Source organism: Rutilus rutilus, assembly GCF_951802725.1.
Source record: "Rutilus rutilus genome assembly, chromosome: 1".
Taxonomy (NCBI): Eukaryota; Metazoa; Chordata; class Actinopteri; order Cypriniformes; family Leuciscidae; genus Rutilus; species Rutilus rutilus.
Genome location: NC_140209.1, coordinates 54,687,451 through 54,713,603, shown reverse-complemented (window position 1 = coordinate 54,713,603; position 26,153 = coordinate 54,687,451). Strand labels below are relative to the sequence as shown.

General features: G+C 38.5%; 1 protein-coding gene across 1 annotated transcript in view; it reads right to left on the bottom strand.

Annotated features, from left to right (window-relative positions):
* The window catches only part of adgrl1a (adhesion G protein-coupled receptor L1a), a 113,468-nt gene extending 89,698 nt beyond the window's left edge, over positions 1-23,770 (bottom strand). The window contains exon 1 of the mRNA XM_084408633.1: positions 23,580-23,770. Within this exon, the coding sequence (XP_084264759.1) occupies positions 23,580-23,624 (45 nt within the window). The 5' untranslated portion in view covers positions 23,625-23,770. The remainder of the gene's footprint in view (positions 1-23,579) is intronic.
* Between the last annotated feature and the right edge of the window lie 2,383 nt (positions 23,771-26,153).

Sequence of the window (26,153 nt, the reverse complement as noted above, 5' to 3'; positions counted from 1 at the left end):
CAAATACATTTAAATATATTCTGAAATATAACAAAAATATATGATGTTAAGTGTGAAATATATTTATTGGGCCAATTTCAAATATTTGCATATATTCCAAAATATATACTGAAAATATATTTCAAGTATATTTCTTTTGTGTATGGGTACTGTTGCTCCGACCGGATCCACGTTTTCTGGCTCTGCACGGCCCATTTTATGTCGCACTTATTCAACATAACTGAGTGGAGCTCTTGTCGCACACTTGGCGGCGGTCAGGTTGAGTTAGACGTGCTAGAGCTGAAGGGCGGCCATTTTGTTCCGTGCTAAGATGTCAAAATGTGTTTCCTTGTGTCGTTGTTTTCCAATAATTCATAAGTAACCAGGTAAGCGAAAGCAAAACATGCTGTTTGAATATAAATTCGTAAGAATTATCCAGACTGAGGCTGGAAAAATGCAAACAATACAATACTAGCTCGATTTCACGTGTTGTTACATTCTAAAATGTGTCTAAATGCAATTCATTAACAGGTGTTAGATTAGATTATGTGATGAGGTCCGACTCGTTTTATGAAGAAGAAAGCCTTCATTTTTCAAAAAGCATTAGACATATGACCCACTATTCTGCTTCATAAGTACCATGTTGACAATGACATGACGTGGTTTAATGTACCTAAACAATGATTGCCAAATTTCTCTCTCATATTGCTCCTCATAACCACTGAAAACGGTCAAAAAAATCAAACCAAAAGTCAAATTATTATTGACGTAATCTGACATTAAGCATTTCTGCTTCATTAGAGCCTATTGTAAGGAAAAAGCTTTATGTGGTTTAATGTACCTAAACAGCGATCAATTATCCCCAAATTTCTCTCTCGTATTGCTCCTCATAACCAGTGAAAACTATCAAAAAATCTAACCCAAAGTCCAATTATTATGGACGTTATCTGACATTAAGCATTTCTGCTTCACATTTTCACACTTCCCATGGTTCTCATGGGCTTTATGTATAAGTCCTAACGTGAAAAAGCTTAACGTGGTTTAATGTACCTAAACAACGATCACCCAATTGCTCTCTCATATTGCTCCTCATAACCACTGAAAACTGTCAAAAAATCGAACCTTCAAGATTTCAAGATTTTCCAAATGCAATCCATTACCAGCTATTAGTGTAATCTGTCCCCGCCTACGGTCAATTTACTCTTTTAGGTTGACTACTGTAATGGTGGAGAAATCATTTGAAGATGATCTGAGTTAAATAGAAAAGCAGTAGGTGCCCCGTTGTTGCCCATTTTATATCACACTAATTCCAAATAATTGAGAAGTGCAAACTTGGCGGTGGTCAGGTGGAGTTAGATGGCTAGAGCTGAAGGGTGGCCATTTTGCACTGTGCTAACATGTCAACATCTCTTCCATGGTGTTGTTGTTCACCAATAATTCAGTAGTAACCAAATAAACAAAAGCAAAACACATGATGTTGAATTCGAATTAATTGTTTGGACTGAGGCCCAAAACATCTGCGATTACGTGAAAACAAACTCTTCTAACAATTTTACATGTTGCTACGTTCAAAAATGTGTCAAAGCCCAGTTTTCTCATCCAGGTAAACTGTAAATATAGTTATTCTGCCAGATGCCCACTGTTGCTCCGACCTGATCCGTGTTTTCTGGCTCCACATAGCCTATTTCACATCACACTTAGTCAAAATAATTGAGAGGAGCTCTCGGAGCACACTTGACATCGGTCAGGTACAGTTAGACGGCTAGAGCTGAATGGCGGCCATTTTGTTCTGCACTAACACGGCAACAGCTGTTCCCTGGCAAACACTTCAGTTCCAGTCATTCCAGAGCTTGATTGAACGTGACGTGCTACATATGCATGGATGTGAACGTACGGCCCTCCGCAGGACATGCACCATGCAAACACCAAGAGTGGCCATTCTGTGCACGTTTAGACGAGAGAGAAATGCAAAGGTATAAAGAGGCTCAGGAAGTGAGAGAGAGAGAGAGAGAGAGAGAGAGAGAGGGCAGTCTTCGAGTCAGTACTGCCAGAGGGCTCACACATCTCATTTGCCTAATGAAATAAATCAGTCTGGAAGTTTCTTTCATTTGTTCTTGGAGGCTGCTCTTCCTTCAGGGCTGAAAGGAAGAAAAAAACGACAGAAATGCATTGAATTATTAGAGCTAATGCTGCCCCTGCTGTGCGTTCAAAAAGAACAGACAGACCGTACTGCGTGTTTATTGGGAGGAGAACCTGTGTGTGTGTGTGTGTGCTTGTGTGTCTCTTCAAGGGGATTTGCTTTGATCCTCATAACCCTCTGCCCACTCTTTTCATTGATCTTCCCTAGTCATAGATGTAAAAAATAGATTGCCAATAATAAAAAAAATTGAAGAATTAAAATAAAAACAGGGATGTCAACACGCGCACACGCACGCACACACACACACACACACACACACACAGGCACTCCAAATGATTTTAATACTTTAGCTACTGATATTTACTATCCCATAACCCTACATAAACCCTTAAATTTAACCCTCACAGAAAACTTTCTGAGCTTTCCTCCTCATGTGGGAAAGTGTTTGGCCAATTTTGGTCCCATAATGTAGGCCAAACCACTACACACAGACACTAATGTAACAGATTGTTCAGATACAATCACTGTGTATGGCAAACCGAGGTTGAGCCAAGCTTGCAACCCTATTTAACTTTCATAATTGGACAAACTTCCAAGTATAACAGAATATTCAGTTGGAAATAATGTAATGCAGCACTTGATTTTGGATCATTGACGTAGATAAATAATATATTTTTGTTAATTACTTTCCTGCACGGCCTTGGTTACATCAGAAAAGAAAATCAATTTAGAGGCAGAAAAAGCTGTTAAAACAAATATATATATATATATATATATATATATATATATATATATATATATATGTGTGTTTGTTCTGATGAATCATGCATAATTAGACCAGGGACATTTGATTTTCAAATGTCTTTGAGAAAAGTCTTTTCTGCTCACCAAGGCTAATTTTTTTTTGATTCAATAACAATACAATGTTTTTTGACTCGATACAATAAAAACAGTAATATTGTGAAATATTATTACAATTTAAAGGGGACATATCATGAAAAACTTTTTTCGTGTTTAAGTGCTATAATCGGGTCCCATCTACCAGCCCAGAAAACATGAAAAGAGACAATCCAGTAACTTTGTTTTGGTAAGCCTTTCACTGCAAGCATGTTAAAAAATAAGCCGATCAGATTTCTATGTCAGAAGGGGATCTTATTATAATATTACCGCCCCTTAATCTGCACGCTTCCACCCACGGCACCACCATTTGGTTTTTGCAAGCGACAAAACCGTGTAACCAGTTCTAACGCAATGGCAAAAGTTTGAGCAAACCATGCAAACTGTTCTGTTCTGAACACTATTTAGAGTCCCAGCCTCAGATGAGACGAGAGCAGAGGATTCATTTTATTTTCAACAGAAATCCCCCAGGAACTCCGTAACAACTCCATAAATATATCCACTAACCATTCAGAACCGTCCAAGTGCGTCTAAAAGTTACAACCTCTTCCCGAGTCTCTCTGTAAGGCTGCACTCCGCTACTGGTTATTTCTGATGAGCGAGATTATTTGCATGTTTTGTTATTTTATCCAAAGCTCGTGTAAAAGGATCGGCCCTCTTCTGAATGGGGGCGGGGAGCAGCAGCTCATTTGCATTTAAAGGGACACACAAAAAAGAAGGCAAGTTATAATAAATTATCTGCAAGGTATTTTGAGCTGAAATTTCACAGGCACATTTTGGGGACATCATATATTTATATTACATCTTGTGAATAGGGGCATAATATGTCACCTTTAAAATAATAGTTTTCTGTATTAATATATGTTCAAATGTGATGCAAAGCTGAATTTTCAGCATCATTAATCCAGTCTTCAGTGTCACATGATCCTTCAGAAATCATTCTAATATGATGATTTGATGCTCAAGAAACATTCCTGATTATTATCAATGTTGAAAGCAGTTGTGATGCTTAATATTTTTGTAGAAACCGTGATACGTTTATTTCAGGATTCTTTGATGAATATAAAGTTCAAAAGAACTGCATTTATTTAAAACAGATTTTGTAACATTGTAAATGTCACGTTTCATCAAAAAAAAAAAATAATTCGTACTGATCCCAAACTTTTGAACAACAACGTAGATCTATGTGAGCCATGATTTGCTGATTGCTAAAGCTATTCAAGCAGGTGGTATTCAAGCAAGCATTCTCATTCTAGAGCTTTTAATTGGACAAAAATTATTATTATTTTTTTTTTTACAAATGCCCCCGAGTACAAGATGAATCATCAAAATGACTTCAGGGGTTCTTTAAAGGTCATCAATTTTGATTTCACGTTCTTGCACTTCCCGTCGAAACTCAAGTTTGGCAGCCCTTCGCACATCCTTTGATCCCTCCCAGCTCCCATCTATTCCGTTCTCTCTTCCTACTCTCTCCTTCGTTTATTCCAGCCATCACTCCATCCTCCCTCTCTCCTCCCCATGACCTTCTCTGATATTTACCCTCCTCTCCTGTGGCACAACAAAAACCCACAGCCACTGGCACGAGAGAAGAGAGTGACCAATAAAATCGGCCATAACAGAAAAAACAGCCCGATCGCGTGCGGGCAGGTCAAAGCATCAAAGTCCGGGAGGTAAAAAAAGGGAAAACAAACATGGAAGTATGCACAGAGTCCTTCCGCCTGCTGTCTGCATGTTACTAATGGTCAAAAAATGCTCCCCTCCTGGGAGGCTCCACCGTCTCTCTTTTTTCCCCTCGCTTTTGTAGCTGTTAATAAGAAAAAAATTGTCTTTCAACCTCTCTCTTTTGATCTCGCCTCTGTCTGCACTCAGTACAATGGCTCTCCCGCGGTCCCGGATGATAAAGGATAGATGGGAGAGAGAGAGAGAGAGAGAGAGAGAGAGAGAGAGAGAGAGAGTAAAAGAAAGAGGTACAGCAGGCGGTCTTGGGAGGCTGTGCTGGTTGAGAGGGGAGCAGTGCAGCGTGGGTATTCACTATGAGCTTGCCTTAGGGCAGTGACTGACCTTTCGCTCTGATCTGATCCACCATTATCATCAGTGTTGCTGTTCCAGTGAAGAGGATGGCAATATTTCTCCCAGTACAGAGAGATAGGAGGATAGGCTCTTGCTAAAATACAGAGGATCCCATAGGAAAGAAAAATCACTTATGTAATCTCTTTAACGTCTCAATGGTTTCTCCTAGACGTTAAAAGGAGAGCAAATTTAGATTTCTTCTTAAAGTTGCGATAAAACGGAAGTAGCGACGGATCTTTTCTTGCGTACTGACATTCATCCAAGCAAAACGAATTGTTGAAAAATTTTTTAGGGTGGGGACTTGTTTCAATCCACCGGTTGTTGATTGGACGGAGGCAGATTTGAATGTGAGCTTGGAGTTGATTGAAAGAAATGGGCAGGGTTTAAACAGAACAAATGACTGGAGAAGTCCGGTAAATGTCAATGTCAATGTAAAGTTTCAATGGAAGATGTTTTTTTTTTAAATAGTCAGTCATTTTTCCCCCCTGAAAACTCATCTTTGATCACCAAAATTACATATTTGAAAGTTTTTTCCTTTAATTTTTTTTTCATGCCTTAAAATAGCTTGAATGTAACTCTACAACCTTGCCTCATTTAGTATATGCGGTTCTATGAATATGCAAATTAGCCCCGCCTCCACTCACTCACACCAGCTCAGAGATCCACTCGTTGACGATCACACGTTGACCTGATTGGTTACAAGGTAGTTTGTGACGTCAGCGAATTCAAACTGCGTTTTTGAGACTGTCTTTGGACATATAACATATAAACAACATTACATACTTGATTTGCACCATAGGGGGACTTTAAATGAAATGTGCATGATGACTTGTTCAGAATATATCAATAACATGCATTTAGAAAATAGATGATTTTACAATTCATGCCGGCTTCTCAGATTCACCTCCTCTGAAGACTCAAAATGTTTCTTAACAACTATTTACAATGAAAGTCACCAAAGCTTTAATTTTCTTGTCCTAATTTTGTATAAATTTATTAAAAAACCTTAAAAATAAAAAAAACCTTAAAAATGCACTTCACACATACAATAACTTAATGTATTAAGAATAATAATAGCGGAACATTTTAAAAACCTTTTTTAAAATAATGATTAAGATGTGTAAAAGAGAGTCCATAACTCTTCTTAACATTCTTCAAGATTCCTGAGCTACAAAAGACCGACATCTTCACTATAAAAATGGATAAAGGAAAAGAGAAACTAAGGGAGAAAAATGTATGAATGATGTGCATTTGAACATCTATTTATCTGGAGACAGCCTTGATCCAAGGCAAATAATAACCTAATTATCCAGTTACATTAGATCATAACTATAATCACCACGATCATTATTATCTATTTGCTCAGCAGACTCACTCATCTAGCACGACGTGCCATACATCTATTTTACACATGCCGCAGGTTGCTCAGAACCACTCACTGCTTCGTTCGATAATGTATGTTCATTTATTTTGAGGCAAGAAGCAATTGGCCACTACACAGCAAGCTTTTGTCTGACAAAAAATAAAGCAGGAAATGATGCCGGTGCAAAAACAGTGCCTATTTTCATCCCCATATGGTGAAATACAACATGGAAAATACTATATCAACAATTAAGGGAATTGTATGGCTTAATGATGTTTTGACATTAGTCTAAAGGAAAATATGAGACAAATTTGCTAAGCACTTGCATCATTGAAGCTATACAATCCATCTTATTTTTCAATGCAAAAGAAAGAGATCCTGTGAATGTGCGACGCTTCATTAGCAGCTATAGGTAAGTAACTAGAAGAATAACAAAGTGCAATAAACGGTAAAACTATGATAACAAATACCGCTTTGCAACATCATCATAGCATAACGGACTGTTTTTGTGCAGCAAAAATAATTGGAAGTGGAAGCCACACATAAAATAAGCTCTTACGTTAAAATAAAGAAGCTGGATATTTCAGCGCAAAAACCTGTGACAGGCATGTGTAAATGAGGTCATTGATATTATTTTCAGCGTAAACATTCATCCTCAGTAACCTCACACTCAGAGCGGACCTTGAAAAAGCACTGTTACCCCATTAGCATAACTCATGTAGCGCAGTGCTAACGTAAACAGTGTGCGTAAATAAACATTGCTATCAGCTTTAGCAATGAACTCTTAGTGAATTTCCTTCATCTGTCTTTTTAATTTTATTGCTTGCTTTCAAGTAATGTTGTGGTTCCCTGTTTGCGGTTATCAGCGGCTACATTAACGCTACGTAAACTTAGCTACTGATTATCTCGTAAATGGCGGTCTGGTATTTTGTGGTTATTCGGCTTTCAGGAAAGCACAATGCAAGGATAATGACAGCAGCTTCATCTCTTAGAAAGCAGAGAGAGGCGGATCGTTCAATCGGACTGGTCAGGAACGCTAGATTAAATTCCTACAATTAGTCGTCTGAGCCGTTAGCGCATGGCTGGGAACCGAGCTTCCAGAGATGTAATTCATTTATTAACCTCTTGACCCCTTTAAAGTAATCACCTCTCAAATGGAGATAATCGGCAGATTCTTCCTTTTTTAAATCCGGAGACATGCCGTGAAATACCATTGTCTCCAGCACACCTCCGTCACCGCAAGTCTCCGTAACGTTCTATGCCCTTTACCATCAAACTCCTGTTTTACCAGACCAAATTATGACAGTCACCGGTAAATTCAATTTAATGAGATGCAAATTTGGTAAAAGGACAATTTGGGCCGCTCAGGTTGATGTCGTTATGCATGTCAGAAATCCCTCATTAGCAGACGCCTATGAATCGGATTACTGAATAATGAGGGTGTGTTAGGCTCAATCTTTCCACCGAATTTGACAGAGGGCTTTATCTGTGTCCAATGTATTCATCCTGTCTAATGCGCAAGGTGATTCAGTTAAAGCTCAGCAGACTGGTATGGTGGACTGGTGCGTAGCCCCGAATTAGCTCCTGATCTCCATAATTGATCTATAAATCTACTCTGACACTGTGGTTCGTCGTACTGCCATTTACATCAAGAGTAATAAAGCGTGGTGCATCTTACAGACGCCGCCTATGAATGTGTCCTAACACGGCAGGCTCACATGCTCCCTTAATAGTAATAACACTCCCTGTTTCTTACACTGAGCCTGACACAAAGCTTCTGGAGATGTATTACTCTAATTCTCCCATAAGCGAGCATCGCGGTCCCATGCTCTGTTTTGGAGGTGCAATTTACATCGGCACTCGAGCCGACAGTGTCTCATTTGTCACTAAGCTGTCCTTTATGGAGTGGGGCTCAATAATTCCTCTGCATAATCCACAATAAATTGCACTTCTAAAAGCCTCAGACCCTTCCCTGGGGAACAGCAAAGGTTTAACGGAGGGGTCGGCAACCTTTGGTGCATGTGCCAATGGAGGATAATGGTGGACGGTGGGATGATCATTGGTACGTGAGCTGAAAGAGAGCGAGAGAGATTAATATTACATCTTGTTATTGTGCGTTTTGTTGTGCGAGTCAATCGCATCTACCTCTTAACTGTTGCACACTGCCTGTTTATTTAGTTATGAGGCATATGGGAAGAGAAACACTCAAAAGAGTGGTGAAACTGATTGCTAACTGCAGTGTTACTCATGCAACCGATGGCAAAGCAGAGCAGAACAATAACACCAAATTTTGGACGAAAGGATAATCGATAAGTATTTATATGTGAAAGTTGATAACTGATATATTGGCCAATAAACCTAAGCCTCGATATATGACTTGTGAGCCTTGCTCCAAAAACGTCAGAATAAATCCAACATATGCAGCGAATACAGAGGAAACAAAGAAACAGCAAAGAAAACATGATTTCTTTTCACAAAAAGAGATATTTTTCCCCAAAAAATTATTTATAGCCTACTTTGAACCCTTAACTTTTAATATGATCTTACATTTCTAAAGCCAACTTACTTTGTAAATATTTAAAACATCTATTGAGAATAAATGCATAAACAATGCAAACAATTCATCGGACAACATTACTTAGGCTACATAAAGAAACAAAATGCATGTGCCACATGGCTATACTATATTTTGAACAAACTGTATATAGGAAAATCTTGCGAATGACAAGAAAAAAAATTGCACTTCATGTCAAAAAAATTTCCTCAAGTAACATTTGAGATCACATATGATTGACGATGTGGAAATATTGAATATTCACAATACATTTATGATGATTTTGAGGTGACATATAATTAAGCAACACTGTAACTTAACTGTAACACATTTCTAATTTATATAATTTATAATTATGATGACATGCAGTAAATGTTATAAGTGATTGTTATTCCACTTGTCCTTACCAGCCTCATTATTCTTAACAGGACTTTTCTGAAATTTGCTGTCATAAATTACATGAATAATAAGAGATGCAACCAACAGCTTAATGTAAGCCACCTTATTTCCATTCACTAGAAGAACTGAATAAACTTTAATTTCCACAACATAAGATAATAAATGCACATACATTTATATGTCCTGTTCAGAAAGTGGGACATCATCTAAAATGTTACTGTATTTAGCCTGATAGTCTATATATGCTACAATCCATGTTTATATTTTTCAAGAAAAATGGAAAATGTACATAATTTATAAAGAGTTACACAAAAACACTGTTATTTCGTGAAGACTACATTGTCAGAATTAAAAGAAACACTAGTTTGCCTGAAGCCAATCCACAAATTAATAAAAAATTTACATTTACATTATTTACCATAGCTAAAGTCTATTTCCTTTTCCCTTATGAGGTAATTAATGTGCAATACAATGTGCTGAAAAAAAAAAAACTGCTCAGTTTTGCCAGATTTAATTAAAGGAGGAAATTGTTTTTTCCTTGTGAGAGTGGTTCCCAAATAACACTTTTCATTGGATATTTAACATTAAATAATTATAATCTGTTTAAATTATAAACACAGAGTCTGAATCAACATCGTAAATGATTAAGGTCCGAAATGTATATCTTAAATCTAAACTGAAATGTAAAAACATTTTACATTTTTATTATTTATTATTTTCTCTTGCAGTTTTTAGGCCTACTTACTTGTGCCAAAAGCAGTCATAATTAAATTTTCCACTTAGAATTAATCCTGTCAGCTCTAGTTTTGAAACTGCTGACAAGTAAATGTGGACGATTTTTAGTTTCTTACATCAGAAATCCACTGATTTCAGAACGAGCCACTTCTGCAGTTTGGCATTACTAAATTAAACCAATAGACTGGGGAGGCAGTTTTGAGTTTTGAAAGTTACAAAAATATTTTACAAGATCAAGGAAAATGTTGAAAACCATATGACTTATGATATGACTGCTTTAAAAATATTTCATGCATGCACAGAGGACGCACAAATCATTGTGTGAAGTTACAGTGTTACAAACTTTTTCACAAAAACACACTGTTTTGGCGAACACGTTTCAATGCGTCCCATATGCAGATCTGTCAGCGAAATAAAACCAGCCAGAAGGTTTATTCTTAGACGGCTCTTGCTGACGTCATGTGCATTTAAGAGTAAGTGAATCTGACCGCTGCATAGCCTAACAGTTACTTACAGGGAAGAGCTAGCTTTAAAGTTAAGTTTAAAAACTTAAAATGTAGCATCTTTAACATCTCTTAAGTATTTTTATTTCGCTGACTTTTAGTTCATTTTAGTAAGTGTTGAGTTCATGTAGTTCTAAAAAAACAAACTAGTTTAGCAAATACATGCGTTTGAAATAAAACTCTTCCAGAACAACGTACCAAAAATACTGATGACTCGCATTGCAATAAAATACTCTCTAGAATGAGCATATCTACTCCAACTACTACCAACTGCCTCTAGCTAGCATTAGCAAGTAGCTATAGCAGAGGCCTTCAATGTGCTGTTACACTAGGAAACACATCAACACGGAAGAAATCGGCACTCAGTCTGGAAACAACAATAGTTATTTTCAACATGCTTCATTTTACATTCAGCCCTTGTTTTCTGTTTCTTTGATACTCGTAACATCTCAGATGACAGAAAAACTTGAATCCATAACTCTAACACAACATCACACATCCGGCTCAAGCAAACCGCACATCATACATTCTTACACACAGCTAAGTTAACAAATCTGAATCTTCTTCACACAAACAAAATTACGAATCATTTGCGCCTAACAACCATTTTCTAATGTCTCACTCGCTATGCTAACTATGCTAACTGTGTAGCTTGTACTGACACAAGCATATGCTGGCCAGCTAAGATGAGCACTGCTTTATTCTCAGTGCCAATAATTCTACCGCACCCTTCATTTCGGTGTGCTGACTGTGTTAAGCACTGTGTGCGGCTACAGTAGCGCCGCTAGTTTTTTGCCATCATAATGACACCATTGTGCGAGCGGTGGGCAAATGGAACATGAGAGTGGCTGTAATGGGGCATGTATCAAGCAGAATACGTTTGATTACTGGCTCTGAGAGAGAGGTGCAGCCGAGAGAAAACACGAGCTCATCTCACACCGTGCAGAAGAGAAAGAAGCAGAAGAAAGACATTAGAAAGAGCAGGGAGAAGGAACAAGGATACAAAAAAAAGAACAGAGTGTGGTCGCACTTTAGATTATGGCACATATTCACTATTAACAATTATGCCTAATTAGCTTCTTATTGATACTATACTAAACAAAATTATAAACGCAACACTTTTGTTTTTGCCCCCATTTTTCATGAGCTGAACTCAAAGATCTAAGACTTTTTCTGAAGTACACAAAAGGCCTATTTCTCTCAAATATTGTTCACAAATCTGTCTAAATCTGTGTTAGTGAGCACTTCTCCTTTGCTGAGATAATCCATCCACCTCACAGGTGTGGCATACCAAGATGCTGATTAGACAGCATGATTGTTGCACAGGTGTGCCTTAGGCTGGCAACAAAAAAAGTGTAAAATGTGCAGTTTTATCACACAGCACAATGCCACAGTTGTTGCAAGTTTTGAGGGAGCGTGCAATTGGCATGCTGACTGCAGGAATGTCCACCATAGCTGTTGCCTGTGAATTGAATGTTCATTTCTCTACGTCTCCAAAGCCGTCTCCAAAGGCGTTTCAGAGAATTTGGCAGTACATCCAACCGGCCTCACAACCGCAGACCACGTGTAACCACACCAGCCCAGGACCTCCACATCCAGCATCTTCACCTCCAAGATCGTCTGAGACCAACCATCCGGTCAGCTGCTGCAACAATCGGTTTGCATAACCAAAGAATTTCTGCACAAACTGTCAGAAACCGTCTCAGGGAAGCTCATCTGCATGCTCGTCGTACTCATCGGGGTCTCGACCTAACTACAGTTCGTCATCGTAACCGACTTGAGTGGGCAAATGCTCACATTCGATGGCGTCTGGCACTTTGGAGAGGTGTTCTCTTCACAGACGAATCACGGTTTTCACTGTACAGGGCAGATAGCAGATACCATAGTATGGCGTTGTGTGGGTGAGCGGTTTGCTGATGACAACGTTGTGGATCGAGTGGCCCATGGTGGCGGTGGGGTTATGGTGTGGGCAGGCATATGTTATGGACAATGAACACAGGTGCATTTTATTGATGGCATTTTGAATGCACAGAGAAACCGTGATGAGATCCTGAGGCCCATTGTTGTGCCATTCATCCACGATCATCACCTCATGTTGCAGCATGATAATGCATGGCCCCATGTTGCAAGGATCTGTACACAATTCCTGGAAGCTGAAAACATCCCAGTTCTTGCATGGCCATCATACTCACTGGACATGTCACCCATTGAGCATGTTTGGGATGCTCTGGATCGGCGTATACGACAGCGTGTTCCAGGTCCTGCCAATATCCAGCAACTTCGCACAGCCATTGAAGAGGAGTGGACCAACATTCCACAGGCCACAATCAACAACCTGATCAACTCTAAGAGAAGGAGATGTGTTGCATTGTGTGAGGCAAATGGTGGTCACGCCAGATACTGACTGGTTTTCGGACCCCCCCGGACCCCCCCGGACCCCCCCAATACAGTAAAACTGCACATTTTAGAGTGGCCTTTTATTGTGGCCAGCCTAAGGCACACCTGTGCAATAATCATGCTGTCTAATCAGCATCTTGATATGCCACACCTGTGAGGTGGATGGATTATCTCAGCAAAGGAGAAGTGCTCACTAACACAGATTTAGACAGATTTGTGAACAATATTTGAGAGAAATAGACCTTTTGTGTACATAGAAAAAGTCTTAGATCTTTGAGTTCAGCTCATCAAAAGTGTTGCATTTATCATTTTGTTCAGTGTAGTAAGTAAGGTAGTAGTTGTTGTAGTGGTTATGTGTAGGTATGGGGTAGGGTTATGGGATCTAGAATATGGTCATGCAGAATAGAAATTAATATGTGCTTTATAAGTACTAATAAACAGCCGATATTATTGGAAAAATCAACTAGTTAATAGTGAATATGTGCACCTAATCTAATCTAATCTAATCTAATCTAATCTAATGTGCACCAACCCAGAGTGCTTAAAGAGAACGCAAATGAGAATCTGAGGAGAATCAAGACGAATGAGTGAATCTCACAAAATGAAGTTAATGCCACCATGTTCTTTCAGGTACACTGCAGTACCATGGATATACCATAGTATGTTATCATGGTAAAACCAATCATAATTGTACCATGGTACCACCCTGATCATTTTTGTAACGGACATCCTGTAGAAAAGAGATCAGTAAAAAATGTATATATACGATGTATAGGGTTCTATTGGGTGAATTTCACAAAATCTGTCACGAACATGTTCAGAATATATTGCCCCAAATTCAAGAGGCAGAAATAAGAAATTACACTGAAGTCATTTTCATGACAAATAAGCATATTTCCTCAAGGCAATTGTCACTGTACTGCAAAATCTAATTTTCATTAATGTAATGTGAACAATAAACTGATATGACCTGTAATAATAATAATAATAAATCTGTAGAAAAAAGGAACTGGTCATTTAATCCGTTCAATTTACAGACATTTCTTTTAACGCTAAAACACAGTACAATGCAATGCATAAATCAAAATAAAGTTAAAACACCTGTGAAATATCAATAGAGATAATTCCTTCATATTAACATTGTAGATTTGGGACCTATTTTTATGCATTTTTCTTAGACTGTATTATTATTTAAATTGTACATAATTTATTCAGCATGGAAATAATTTGTCCTGATTTTAAATTTAAATGTAAATACTATATTTTATATTTAAACCAATATTATTGTATTTAAAAAAATCTTTTACTTTCTGTAATGTAACCATACATTACTCGGTTAACTCTTTCCCTGCCGCTGAAAGAATTTCCCAGCTATTCATGTTTTCACTGTTATATGGTAGAGGGCGCTATTACACACCTTCTGAAAGAGAACAGAATCTCCGGATGAAAACACAGGCGAAGAAGAAGCAGAAACAATGATCCAAGCATTGCTTATGCACATGTAAAATAACGCTATCATCAACATTAAACAGCATATAAATTTAAAACTGCCTAATGTTATCGAATTAAATGTCGACCCTGGAAGAGGTACAGGATTGTAGGCTACCTAATTAAGATGTATTGCATGTTCAGATATTCATCCAACAAAATATTATGGGGACAATACAATTTTTGTGAAATGCTGGCTCTGGCTGGTAACTAAAAAAAAAAATAAAAAAATAAACACTGGCAGGGAAAGAGTTACATTAAGAGACATTTTCTTGATAATTAAACACTTTCCTGCACAGTTCTCATTAAACAGTGAAAATCTCTCTCTCTCTCTCTCTCTCGGTTCCAAATGTGACCTGGACATGTTTTCACTTGTTTATGAAGGTCAGTCGCGGTCTCCTATATCCTCTGCGGTCACCACTGGCTCTCTCTCGCTCACATAGTCATAAACACACTCCTTCACCTGTGCTCGTGTTGAGGGAGCAGGTCTGACATCCAGCATCACTGCGTTAATTATGAAGTCTTTCCAATGAGCACGTTCCCTAGTGTCCTTCACTCACTACTGCATCTCAATTTTCTCACCAGGCTCAAGCATATAAGGAGTCACACGTTGAGTCTACATGCTAGCAGGAAATTGCATGTGATTTGAAGTGAGCCCAATTTAAGGGGAGGGATGTGTGATAATTTATCGTATGAGGGAAGCGAGCTTGTCACTTCTTATTTCAGTGATGCAACAGGCCACGGCACGAGCCATCACTGCCGGCCCAAAGAGCAAGAGCACTAGTCACCTTACCTCACCCTGCTGTCTCGTCTCGCTAACATGTGGCTCTGTTTGCGTTCTGTCACCTCCCTTCCTCTCGAAATTCATCTCAGATTCCACATTATTAGAACATAACTGCATAGTATGCATAGCACGATATTACCACAGCACAGACCTCTTTAATCAGAGAACACATTCTTGGAAAAGGTTATGAGCATATTAAAATGAGATTAAAAAAACACTAATTACTACACTGACTTTTATGAACATACAGCGTGATGGCATCAGTTATTAACTAATACGTGTGTGAAACGATATGACAGAACAAAGGTAACTCTATGAGGAACAAAAAGAGCAATTACACCCGAAAAGAAGAAATGTCTCAGTGTTTTCTTCTAGAAAGATTTAAGAAATGGAGAGCAAAATGGTAATAAGCAATCACAGCAATATAGGAAAGAAAAATCATGATGGATATGTCTTTAACAAAGCAACTGTTTCTCCTAGACAGCATGGCGAGCAAATGGAGATGAGCAATCATTAATGTACAAATGGGGAAAAAATAAATGATATCTCTTTAATATCTCAATTACTTCTTCTAGACAGCAATGAGAGCGCACGAAGACATATCACAGTTGAGATCTCTTAAAAATCTCAATTTCTTCTCCAAGACAGCAATGAGGAAACATTGAGAGCGATTGAAGATCCCCCCCCCCCAGTTTCAAATGAAGTAAAACTAAATCTATAAAATGATCTCATGATGGGAACCCCTAAAAGGCTCTATATAGTGGCTTTCACACCAGAGGAACGTTTCCATTGTTCCCATAACTATTAGTGGAAGTACCCGTTTGTTGGTGTGTTCGCACCGCAGGAACTACGAATGATCTTAGTTATAGGAACACCTTTTGTGGCAACTAGCCCAGCACAATAGGAACTACCATTGATGTAAGTGTACACTGATTGGCCGAACGCATTCCATACAAAACACCGGCACCCGCCATTTTTAAAAAGCTGTGTAAACACACAGTTTACATATACTTACTCCACTAAATCTGCAATAGATGGTTGACACCAAAGTCCAGGCACTTCTCAACCTTCTCAAGCCACGGAGGAAATCCAACGTGACCTTTCAAGGGACTAAGCAAAACATATGTCTGCTCAGCTAGCGGCGAAGCAGTGACACGACAAAGTTAAGCAGGACTACAAAAGAATAAAAGATCACAACAACCAGAGCGGCAGGATGTAAGTGACGGCTTACGTCACCTCAGAGTTCCTACAGGTGGTGCGAATGCAACCAGGAAAATGGTCATACGGCAACATTTAGTTCTCGAGGAGCCGTCCTAGTGGCAAGTTCCTATAACAATGTCAAAATAATGGACAATCAGATCAAAGAAGGCGGGGCTTAATGTTCACTGAAGATGAGTGTGAATTCCAACGCAACACTTTTAAGTTTTTACAGTGAAAGAGTGCGTGCTAAACATTTAATATTTGACCACTGTTTTATGATGGACGTGTTTAACGACCCACAGTAACACCAGAGAATGTCTAATAAGGGGAGAACTTCCACTCTCAGTAAACTTCCGGCTTCTGAACTGGTTGCAGTTCCACTCTGATTCCATATGAGGGCGCTCACAGGACGAGTGCAGAATGAATGGAGGTCTATGGCAGTATACCCATCAAAATACACTTTTCTCAGGATATAATTTTTTGTCTAGTAATTTGAATGCTGTATTCGAAAAGAGATGCAAAGAAATTACACATCGCTGGGTGTTCGATTTTTTAGAGTCACTTATTTGCTTTAAAAAGTCTTTTAAAGTGTCAATGACGTCATACACATCGTACGACCAGATATACTGATTTACGGCAATCCTTCAGTCACTTTGGTGCTTTCGCGCTCTGCACTTTCTTTTCTCTCGAGGCATCGACAACACAGCTGACACAGGTAAACACACGTGCTAGAAGAGTTTTTGTTTTGTTTGTTTCTGGTCCTGCTTCGGATGACACGATGCCATCAAGCGGTATCTCTGGTCGTAATCAGTCCTTCACTGACCAATCAGCGTTCATTAGCAGAATGCTAGCGTGTTATGGGCAACAACAACTCAACCTGTAAGAAATCGAAAGGACATAAGTACTCGTTCGTTCAACTTTCGACCTCTGACCCATGTTGAACTTGCAAAACCTACACTCAAATCTGAGATTTATCAATGGCAATCGGGTGAAAGAGACGAATTTAGCCGTCTAGCCCCATAGACTCCCATTCATTTTGCACTCATGGGTGATCGCCCCCAGTGGAACTCTGGTGGAACTACAACCAAAATTCGGTACAATAGGACTTAATAGGGAGTGGGCAGGCTCTCCGTAGACAGGCTCTGGTAACACACAGTGATTCAAACTACTCAACTTTTTTAAAGCAATTTCACCATTTTGAATTGAAAATATGCAATCGTTGAAATGATGTCATTCATAAATGGATGTGATGAGACAAGAAGCGTTATTTTTTTTTATTTTTTTTCATTTAAGACACACAAGAGTGAATGTGAAAATATTATTCACAAAGAGTTTAAATGGATTACTTCACAACTTTATAGGCTATAATTAGACATAGAACAACTTTTACGTTCTTATTTCTTCTTTATTCCATTAAATCCCTTTTAGTCCTTTAATTATTTAATTTCTTTAAATAAAAAGAGCAACCCCCCAAATAAAAACAAGCTTAAGATCTTCATTAAGTAATAACATTTTCCTCTGAATACATTCAATAACTTGAGTGCTAAAACATGTACCCCATACTGTAGCATCATGCTTATATAACTGCTTTTGACATTTTTTTTTTTCTTTTTTTTCTGAGCTACATCCTGTTCTTGTAATGTTTCTTTGTGAATATCTTATCTGTCATCTGGTTAATCTGGGCTTCCTAGAGTTAGCCTTTAGAAAATGTCTCCATTTGCAGGAAATTCTTCACAGCTGAGAAGAAAGTTCACCTCTCAACTGTCACAATCTCAACCTTACCTGTCATACAGCGACCACAAACTTTTTTTTATCCCGATAACCTGGTCTGTTTGTGTCTGCCCTTTTCAGTGGCTAGCCTGTGGTCACTGACCCTGTGCTCGGATCTGTCTCTATTCTGCTGCTCTGACATCTCGAGTTGTCTATTAACTCTAGGTCTTTTCTCTTTAGACTCTTATAACATACTAATTTATTTGCATTTCAGTTATTAGCTCAGTGCTCCACACAATGATTTTCATTGCAATGGTATTTTTTAAAATTGTTTCTACTTTGTCTTTTATTCTCAGCACCACTGAATGAGGAGATGATTTTAAGGATTTGTTTGCATTTTTTTTTTTTTTTTATCAATTGCAATTTGTAAATGTGTATGTCAAGGAAATTTTTATTGCGAAAGATTGAAATCTCAGATGGGTTTCATTTAAAGGGGTCATGACATTAGAAATCAAATTTGCCTTGATCTTTTGATATATAAGAGGTCTTTGTACCATTAAATCATCCTGCAAGTTTCATAGCTTAAAACGTCCACCTCATTATAAACAAAGCATTTTTATTAAGCTCCAAAAACACCTTGTTTGGATATTATAGGATTTGTGATATCAGACTAGCAAATACATTTGCACATGACATCGACACATAGTTACACAACATCACAGCATAGGCCCCGCCCACTGACGTTCAGCTGACATTTGACTAAACTGGATGTGAGCGTCACGACAAAAGCAAATAAACCCATTATAATTAATGATGCTGTCTACACTGGATACAGTATACAGATGCACGTTCAGTTTCTGATATACTCCTCACGCTTGAGTCTGCCGACAACAGGACAAATGGAAGAGTTAAAGTATGTTCGCGTCCAGTTTACATAGCTTGTTTGTGTCTTCAGAAGGATCCCAGCGTCAGGAACAAGTTTATTTTAATGGCGCCCTGGATCGCGTCGGAGGATTATGTGTTTGTTCGGAGCATTTTGTTTTGTAAACGAGGCAGTGTAATAAAGAGTTTGCAAAGAAACTTTTACTGAGAGATGAAGCAGCCGACTGTATTGGATCTGGAAGCAGCAGCATCACAAACCCTAAGTAAAAGATTTCATAATGCATTGTCTGCAAATTGCGGTTTTATATGGATAATGTTTTCAAATTACTTGCAATAGCGAGTGGGCGTTTATAATGTTTCCTATGTAATGATGTAAACCAATCATAACAGATTAAAATAGGATCATTTCAGACAGAGTCCGTTTTTTTTTTTGTGTGCAAAAAAACGTTAACAACCTTATAACTGAACCTCAAGGAACATTTAAAAATACATTTAAAAATCCATGTCGTGACCTCTTTAAAATCAACACAAACTGCTTGCAACCCATTTTGCATTTGTAATGTGATGTATTTACAAGTGAAACAGTAGGTGGGTTAAAAAGTAAGAGGTATTTGTGATTCATTATCCAGAAAGGAAAAGCAAAGTTGATTCAAAGTAAAAGCAAGTGACTAAATTGTAATTAAAGATACAAAGACTACTGTTCAAATGTGGAATAACCTGTATTATGCATCATGCTCAGACGAGGAACAGGTATTAAGAGAGTAAAGATGAACAACTTTGTCTCAGACATTTCTCTTTAAGTTTCTTAGGAAAAATACAAATAGAATAGACAATTGATATAATGTGGGAGTATAGAGCTATAAAACGAATGTGGCAAATGTAGCAAAGAACACAAAGAATTTAATCAGTTTAAAATGAGATCTCCAAGTTTTGACTGCAGACGTTGGTATCTTGGCATATCTGAGGACAGTTTTGAGATATGGGTCCGATCTTTTCTAAGCGGTGTTATTATTTAATAAACAAAAAAAAAAGGCAATTCTGTAAATTCTGTCACCCTCATGTCATTCCAAACCTGTTTGACTTTCATTTTTTCTTTCTTTTTATGTAAAAATTATACATTTTGAAGAAGGTTGGTAATCAAAGTTCTGGTTCCCATTGACTTCCATTGTATTTTTTTGTCCATATAATGGAAGTCAACATGAACCGAAACTGATTAGTTACCAACATTCTTCAAACTATCTTCATTCGTGTTCAACCGAAGAAAGAAAATCAAGGTTGGAATGACATGAGGGTAAGTTAATGATGACATCATTTTAATTTCATTTAGTTAATCAACTATCCCTTTCAAACTTATTTTCATTAATTTTAAATAAAGCTTAAAATAAAACTGAAATATTAGATGAAAAATTCAAAAAATATTAATAATTAGAAATGTTTCCTTGGCAACTAACTGAAATAAGTTTAAGTTAATGTAAAATGACTAAAACTAAATCTGAAATAAAAATTAAGCTAAATAGAAATAGAAATAGAAAATTGAAAAAAGCACTTACAAAAAAGACAAAATTAAAACTGAAAATATAAAAATAAAAGCTAATTCAAAATAATAAATACTATAAATGGTACTATACTACAATGAAGAGAATTATATATATATTTTTTTTTAAACACATCTGAGAAGAAAGAAATTTAAGGAAAACTCTTCATTTCATCCCTCCTGCCTTTAGTGATTTTTCTTTCCTGGATCCTTTGTCCTGGGCCCCGTAATGAGGGCCCCACTATGGTCCTCTATGGTATATAGCCTGCTCATTGGTCCATGGGAAAAAAGGGGCCCACCTATAAACTTTTTCTCTCAGCCCGCATGAATTGTAGTGACTGGCCCTGCTGGAATCTCCACTGGAGGCCCGCGAGTAAATTTACTGCTCATTGAGTCGGTAAACTGTCTCTCTCTCCCGCTTTGTCACTGTCATTCTCTCTCTGTCTCACTTCCTTTGCCTGACACTCACTTAATTCAAATTAGAGATGTGTTTGTAAACATCTATGCTAGAGCACATCGCGCCAGCATCTTAATTTACTACGTATAAGTAAGCTGTGCAATTGTCACAATGACATTAATCTTATGCGCCAGTAACAATGGATGGTGAGGACATAATAATGAAATGAATCGCGGGGTCCATGTTTGTGTGGTACCTGCACTTTAACGCGAGACACGGGATGGCTCAGACTGGCAGACTGCCACGTCGCGTGCCCTGACCGAGCCAGACCATGACAGATTCATCTTCATTACGCGCACATCAAGACAGCGTTCGCTTGTGTACAATTACCTGCTCGTGAACGCATGTGTTTGTTTGTGTGTGTGGTGAAGATGTAATGCATATGAGACTAATGGGCATTTTGATATGCAGGTTATTGATGCCACATAAACATAAATCACATGCAGGTACTTCAAAGAAAACATACAATCTGAAGTGATCCATATTTCATTTTTTTAACAAATGTCCCTCGTCTGATTATGCACAACGCATCAGCGCATAATATTCTAGAGGACAAAGAGTTTTTACAACCTTTCACTGAATGACTGAACATGACTTTTCTTAAAGGTAGGTTAGGCAATTTCAGAGAGCAAGCAAGCAAGCTAGCTGTGAAAGCGTAAGATCCCACCCTCCCTTCAGAGCGTTTCTAAAGCCACGCCTCCTTCAAATCACATGAACGCGCACATGTCAGAGCAAACGGCGTTAAATTATCTTGTCTCAAACACAACAAAACAATAATAATGAACGTAAACAACTAACTTACAGAGCTCGGACTTGTGCTGCAGATTCATCTCGATGTATGGAAATACATACGCTGACAGGCAGGTAGGACATCCTATCATTGCATTCGGTCCGAATGCAATGATTGGACGAAAATGTTTTGGTCCTAAGACTTCCACAGAAGATATATGGACATTTTGTTTAATATTTAGACCACTTCTATTATTGATTGCTATCAGGATGTGGAGAGAGTTTCAACCAGAAAAACAAAAAGTGTAAGAAAAAATTGCCTACACTACCTTTAATCATATGTGAGCAAGGACAAATAATGTGATAAAAGCGTATTTATTTATTTATTTTTACCTTCTGAATATTTTGCTTCACATGGAAATGATAATTTTACACTTATTCCATTGTGTTTTAAATTTCTAGTCTATATTCTTTTAACTTTGTCTCATGTTTTAATTACCTTGAATGTTTTTATAGTGTGTGATACAAACAAGAATGCATAATCCTTTAAATTAATAACAGTGCTAAATGGGTCTGTGTGATGAAATGTGATGCCCGGATTCATTTAAAATAATTAATTTTAGTTTGTGAACACACACTACCATTCACAGGTTTGGGGTCAGTAAGATTAATTTGAAATGAACAGTAATATTAAATTGCCCAAATACAATTAAAAATGTTACAAAAGATTTCAAGTAAATGCTGTTCTTTTGAACTTTTTCATCAAAAATGGTTTCCACAAAAATATATTAAGGAGCACAACTGTTTTCAATATTGATAATAAGAAATGTTTCTTAAGCAGGAAGTCAGAATGATTTCTGAAGGATCATGTGACACTGAAGGAGTAATGATGCTGAAAATACAGCTTTGATCAAAGGAATAAATTACATTTTAAAATATATTCAAATAGAAAACAGCTATTTTAAATTGTTATATAATACTCCACACTAATATGTATTACTGTATTATTATATCAAATGAATGCAGCCTTGATGAGCATAAGACACTCTTTCAAAAACATTATCATCTTTTTAACTTTTTAATCTTATGGTAATTCTGTGATCATTTGGATGTCTGTGACATAAATATGTGCATGAATATGAATGACAGCCATTCACGCATCTCTTCGTCTCAATGCGAAACTCGGTCTGAATATAACAGCTTGAATGAGAGTGATGATGCAACTCTGGATAGAGATTAACTGTCATAAACAAAAGCAGTTAAGGAATAGTTCACTTCAATATGACAACTGTGTCATCAGTGCAATCAATTTAAAACTTTCAAACACTATGTGAGAGTCTTTTTCAGTTGTACCACCATCTTCTGCTGGGATTACGTCTTATCTCAGCGAAGGCTCCAGTAACTGGTGCCCCCTTAAAAACAAATAGATGCATGACTTCTCCACTAAATTGGCCTGCCAGGCTGCGACCCGCATCTGATTTGTTCCACAAAGTGAAAGCCAAGACGACCGAACACAACATTATAGACCTACGCGCACACGTCAACCTACGAGCATGTGCGCGAATGTGATGTATCGAGTTTGATGGCGGTGACCCCATTCTGCCGTCTGCGGTTACCCAGCGACGAGATGGGCCAATTCTCGAAGGGTCTCCAAATCTCCAGGCTTGAACTCCCACACGCCTGTTACTCACTCAGCCTCTCACACACACACACAGAAAACATCCCCGAGCTCATCGGCCAATGATCAGTCGAGCTTACACGGAAGAAGAAGGGCAGTGATGTCACAACAGGCATAATCTCCATTCAGCATCTCCCTTCCAACTGCAAGCGGACAGTTTCGCAGACACGCTGACTCGCTTTTTTTTTTTACCTCTGAAAGAAGATGAAAGATTAGAATATTACAGAGCGGAGCATCATTATGTCAATGACAATATGCACCATATTGTTTCAGAGATACAAATCCATATCCCTGATCCAAGGCACATAAGATGGATTAAAACAAAGCCGGCCGGAAATGGACGGCGTGAGATCCATCTCTTTATGTGCATGTGACCTGCAGTTTTAAAGGGATAGTTCCCCCAAAATTAAAAAATTTTTGTCATTGTTTACTCACCTTCATGTTGTTTCAAACCCGTGAGACTTTAGTTAAGTCTTGTGAAGAGATATGTGATGAATAGTTTTAAATTAGGCTTTTATTTACATCTAAACAATGATCAACACACATACATAGAGCACATCAAATATGGTAAACACGTGTGAACCAATGATATTTGTCATATGTGCTGTGCTCTATGTGTTTATATCTGTATAAAAATCAAATCGACTGTATCTCTTCAGACTCAATTCATTTTAATATGCCTTCCTGACTTTTTTAGATCTTGTGAGTTTTGGTTACCCTAAAATGGAGGGACATAAACCTCCGGACATGACCTCCGTGTCATGTTTAGGGGCGTGAAAATGTAATGTCAATGTCACTACAATAACAACTCTTGGACGTATTTTAAAGAGTCTATGCCGTGAACTTTACACACTTCACATACTTCTAAAAATCTAGCGTTTAGTTAATCCTGATAAGCGCTCATTGTCACAGTTGTAAACACAATGGCTTGGGGGTTTGGCGTAGAGGTCTTCAAAAATTCGTATCCGAACCCAAAGAGACCCATATATGTACTAGCCAGAACTAACGAGGACCAGTACATTTTTTTGGAAGCTGGCCGCTGGCGTTAGCATTACTTATTTGCTATAATCTTTGTGCTCTCTGAGCCGAGTCTGATAAAATTGTTTAGATATAACAAGACGGTTCATTCATAACATTATTATAAAAATGGGAGAAAGAAAGAGCAACCTGTGGTATGATGGAATAAGTCATGATGGAATAAAAAAAAAACGCTCTCAGCGCCGTCAAAATAAAGGTCCGCCGTGCCGTCAAAATAAAAGCCACAACAACAAGAGCGACTTACTTAACTTCAGAGTCCCTACTGGCAGTGCGAATGCAACCAGGAAAATGTTCCTAAAGGAACCATTAGCTCTCGGGGAACCATCCTGGTGGCTAGTTCCTAGAACTAAGTTCCTAGAACTACCCGGTGCCAAAGCCCCTATTGAGTCAAAACACACTGATTGCGCGCTGACTGACTATGATCACGGCTGGGTGTTCTCCGATCGACTCGGGTATTACACACAATGTTTAACATACCCAGGACCCGATGTAATAGATTGGGACCCGTGCGGGTTCCGGGTCCTCCGTGAAGACCTCTAGTTTGGCATCACAGCATCTTTGTTTCCAGGCGGACCGTTAGAGAACGCGACACACACACACTTCCCGGATATCCGGTAGAATTCAACCAATCAGATGATGACTTTAAAAATCCTAAAGTGTTTCCAGTTAGGTGTGCCATATGCATCAGACGTTCAGCCAGCGGTCCGAAGGCGTGACGTCTGAGGCTGAGACTAACATGAGGATGATTAAATAATGACAGACTTCTCATTTTAAGCGAAATATTGCTTTAAGCTCGAACCTGAAGGATGAACATTAGCCACCTCATAAAACTACAGCAGCGCGCAACTCACGGACACACGCAATTACTTTACAACCATACCGCCCCAGAGCACAGACAGGATATTTTTCCACACCACACATTACTCTTTCTGAGCTAACACACTCTCCCACAAACACTTGCTCCCCGGAGGAGGATGTTATAACGATACGGGTCCTTATAAAGTAGCGGCCGCGCATGTGTGTGTGTGTGTGCACAAGCGTGTGAAAAAGCCCCTGGCTCAAACCTGCAGTCATACCTTAGCAGGTGCTTCTTTCCACTCGCTGCATCTGTTAATTAGGAACAGTCTGCTAGAAGACTCGGGCTTAGCGTGGCCGCTGCCTTGTGACTGGCCATTAGAGCATAGAGTGAATCCAGAGGGTCTGTTAGGCTACTTACAATAGGACAACACACACACACACACACAGTTACACTCCACTCGCTCTGTCTATTTCTCATTTTCTTTCTATCTTCCCCCGTCTCCCACCCCCCGGGGGAATGAGTGCATCGCTTCATCCGCATGATCTTTTTTGGCCAGCAGTCTTCGTGTTTCAGGTGACCCTTTTCTTGTGGTCTTTCAGAGCGGGCAGTCTGACGCGACTGCTCTGTCAACTTTGTCACCATATAACTGAAAGAACAGGAAAAGGATGGTAGCAGATAGAGAAAGAATCAGCGCTTATTCCTCCTGAGGGCCTGTCGGTGAGCATTGTGTGCGGCCCACCCTGTACATGCTTCTTATGGCTGCTGGTATAATGGTATATTAGCACTTTGAGAGGCTAGAAATGAATTAACAGGTAGA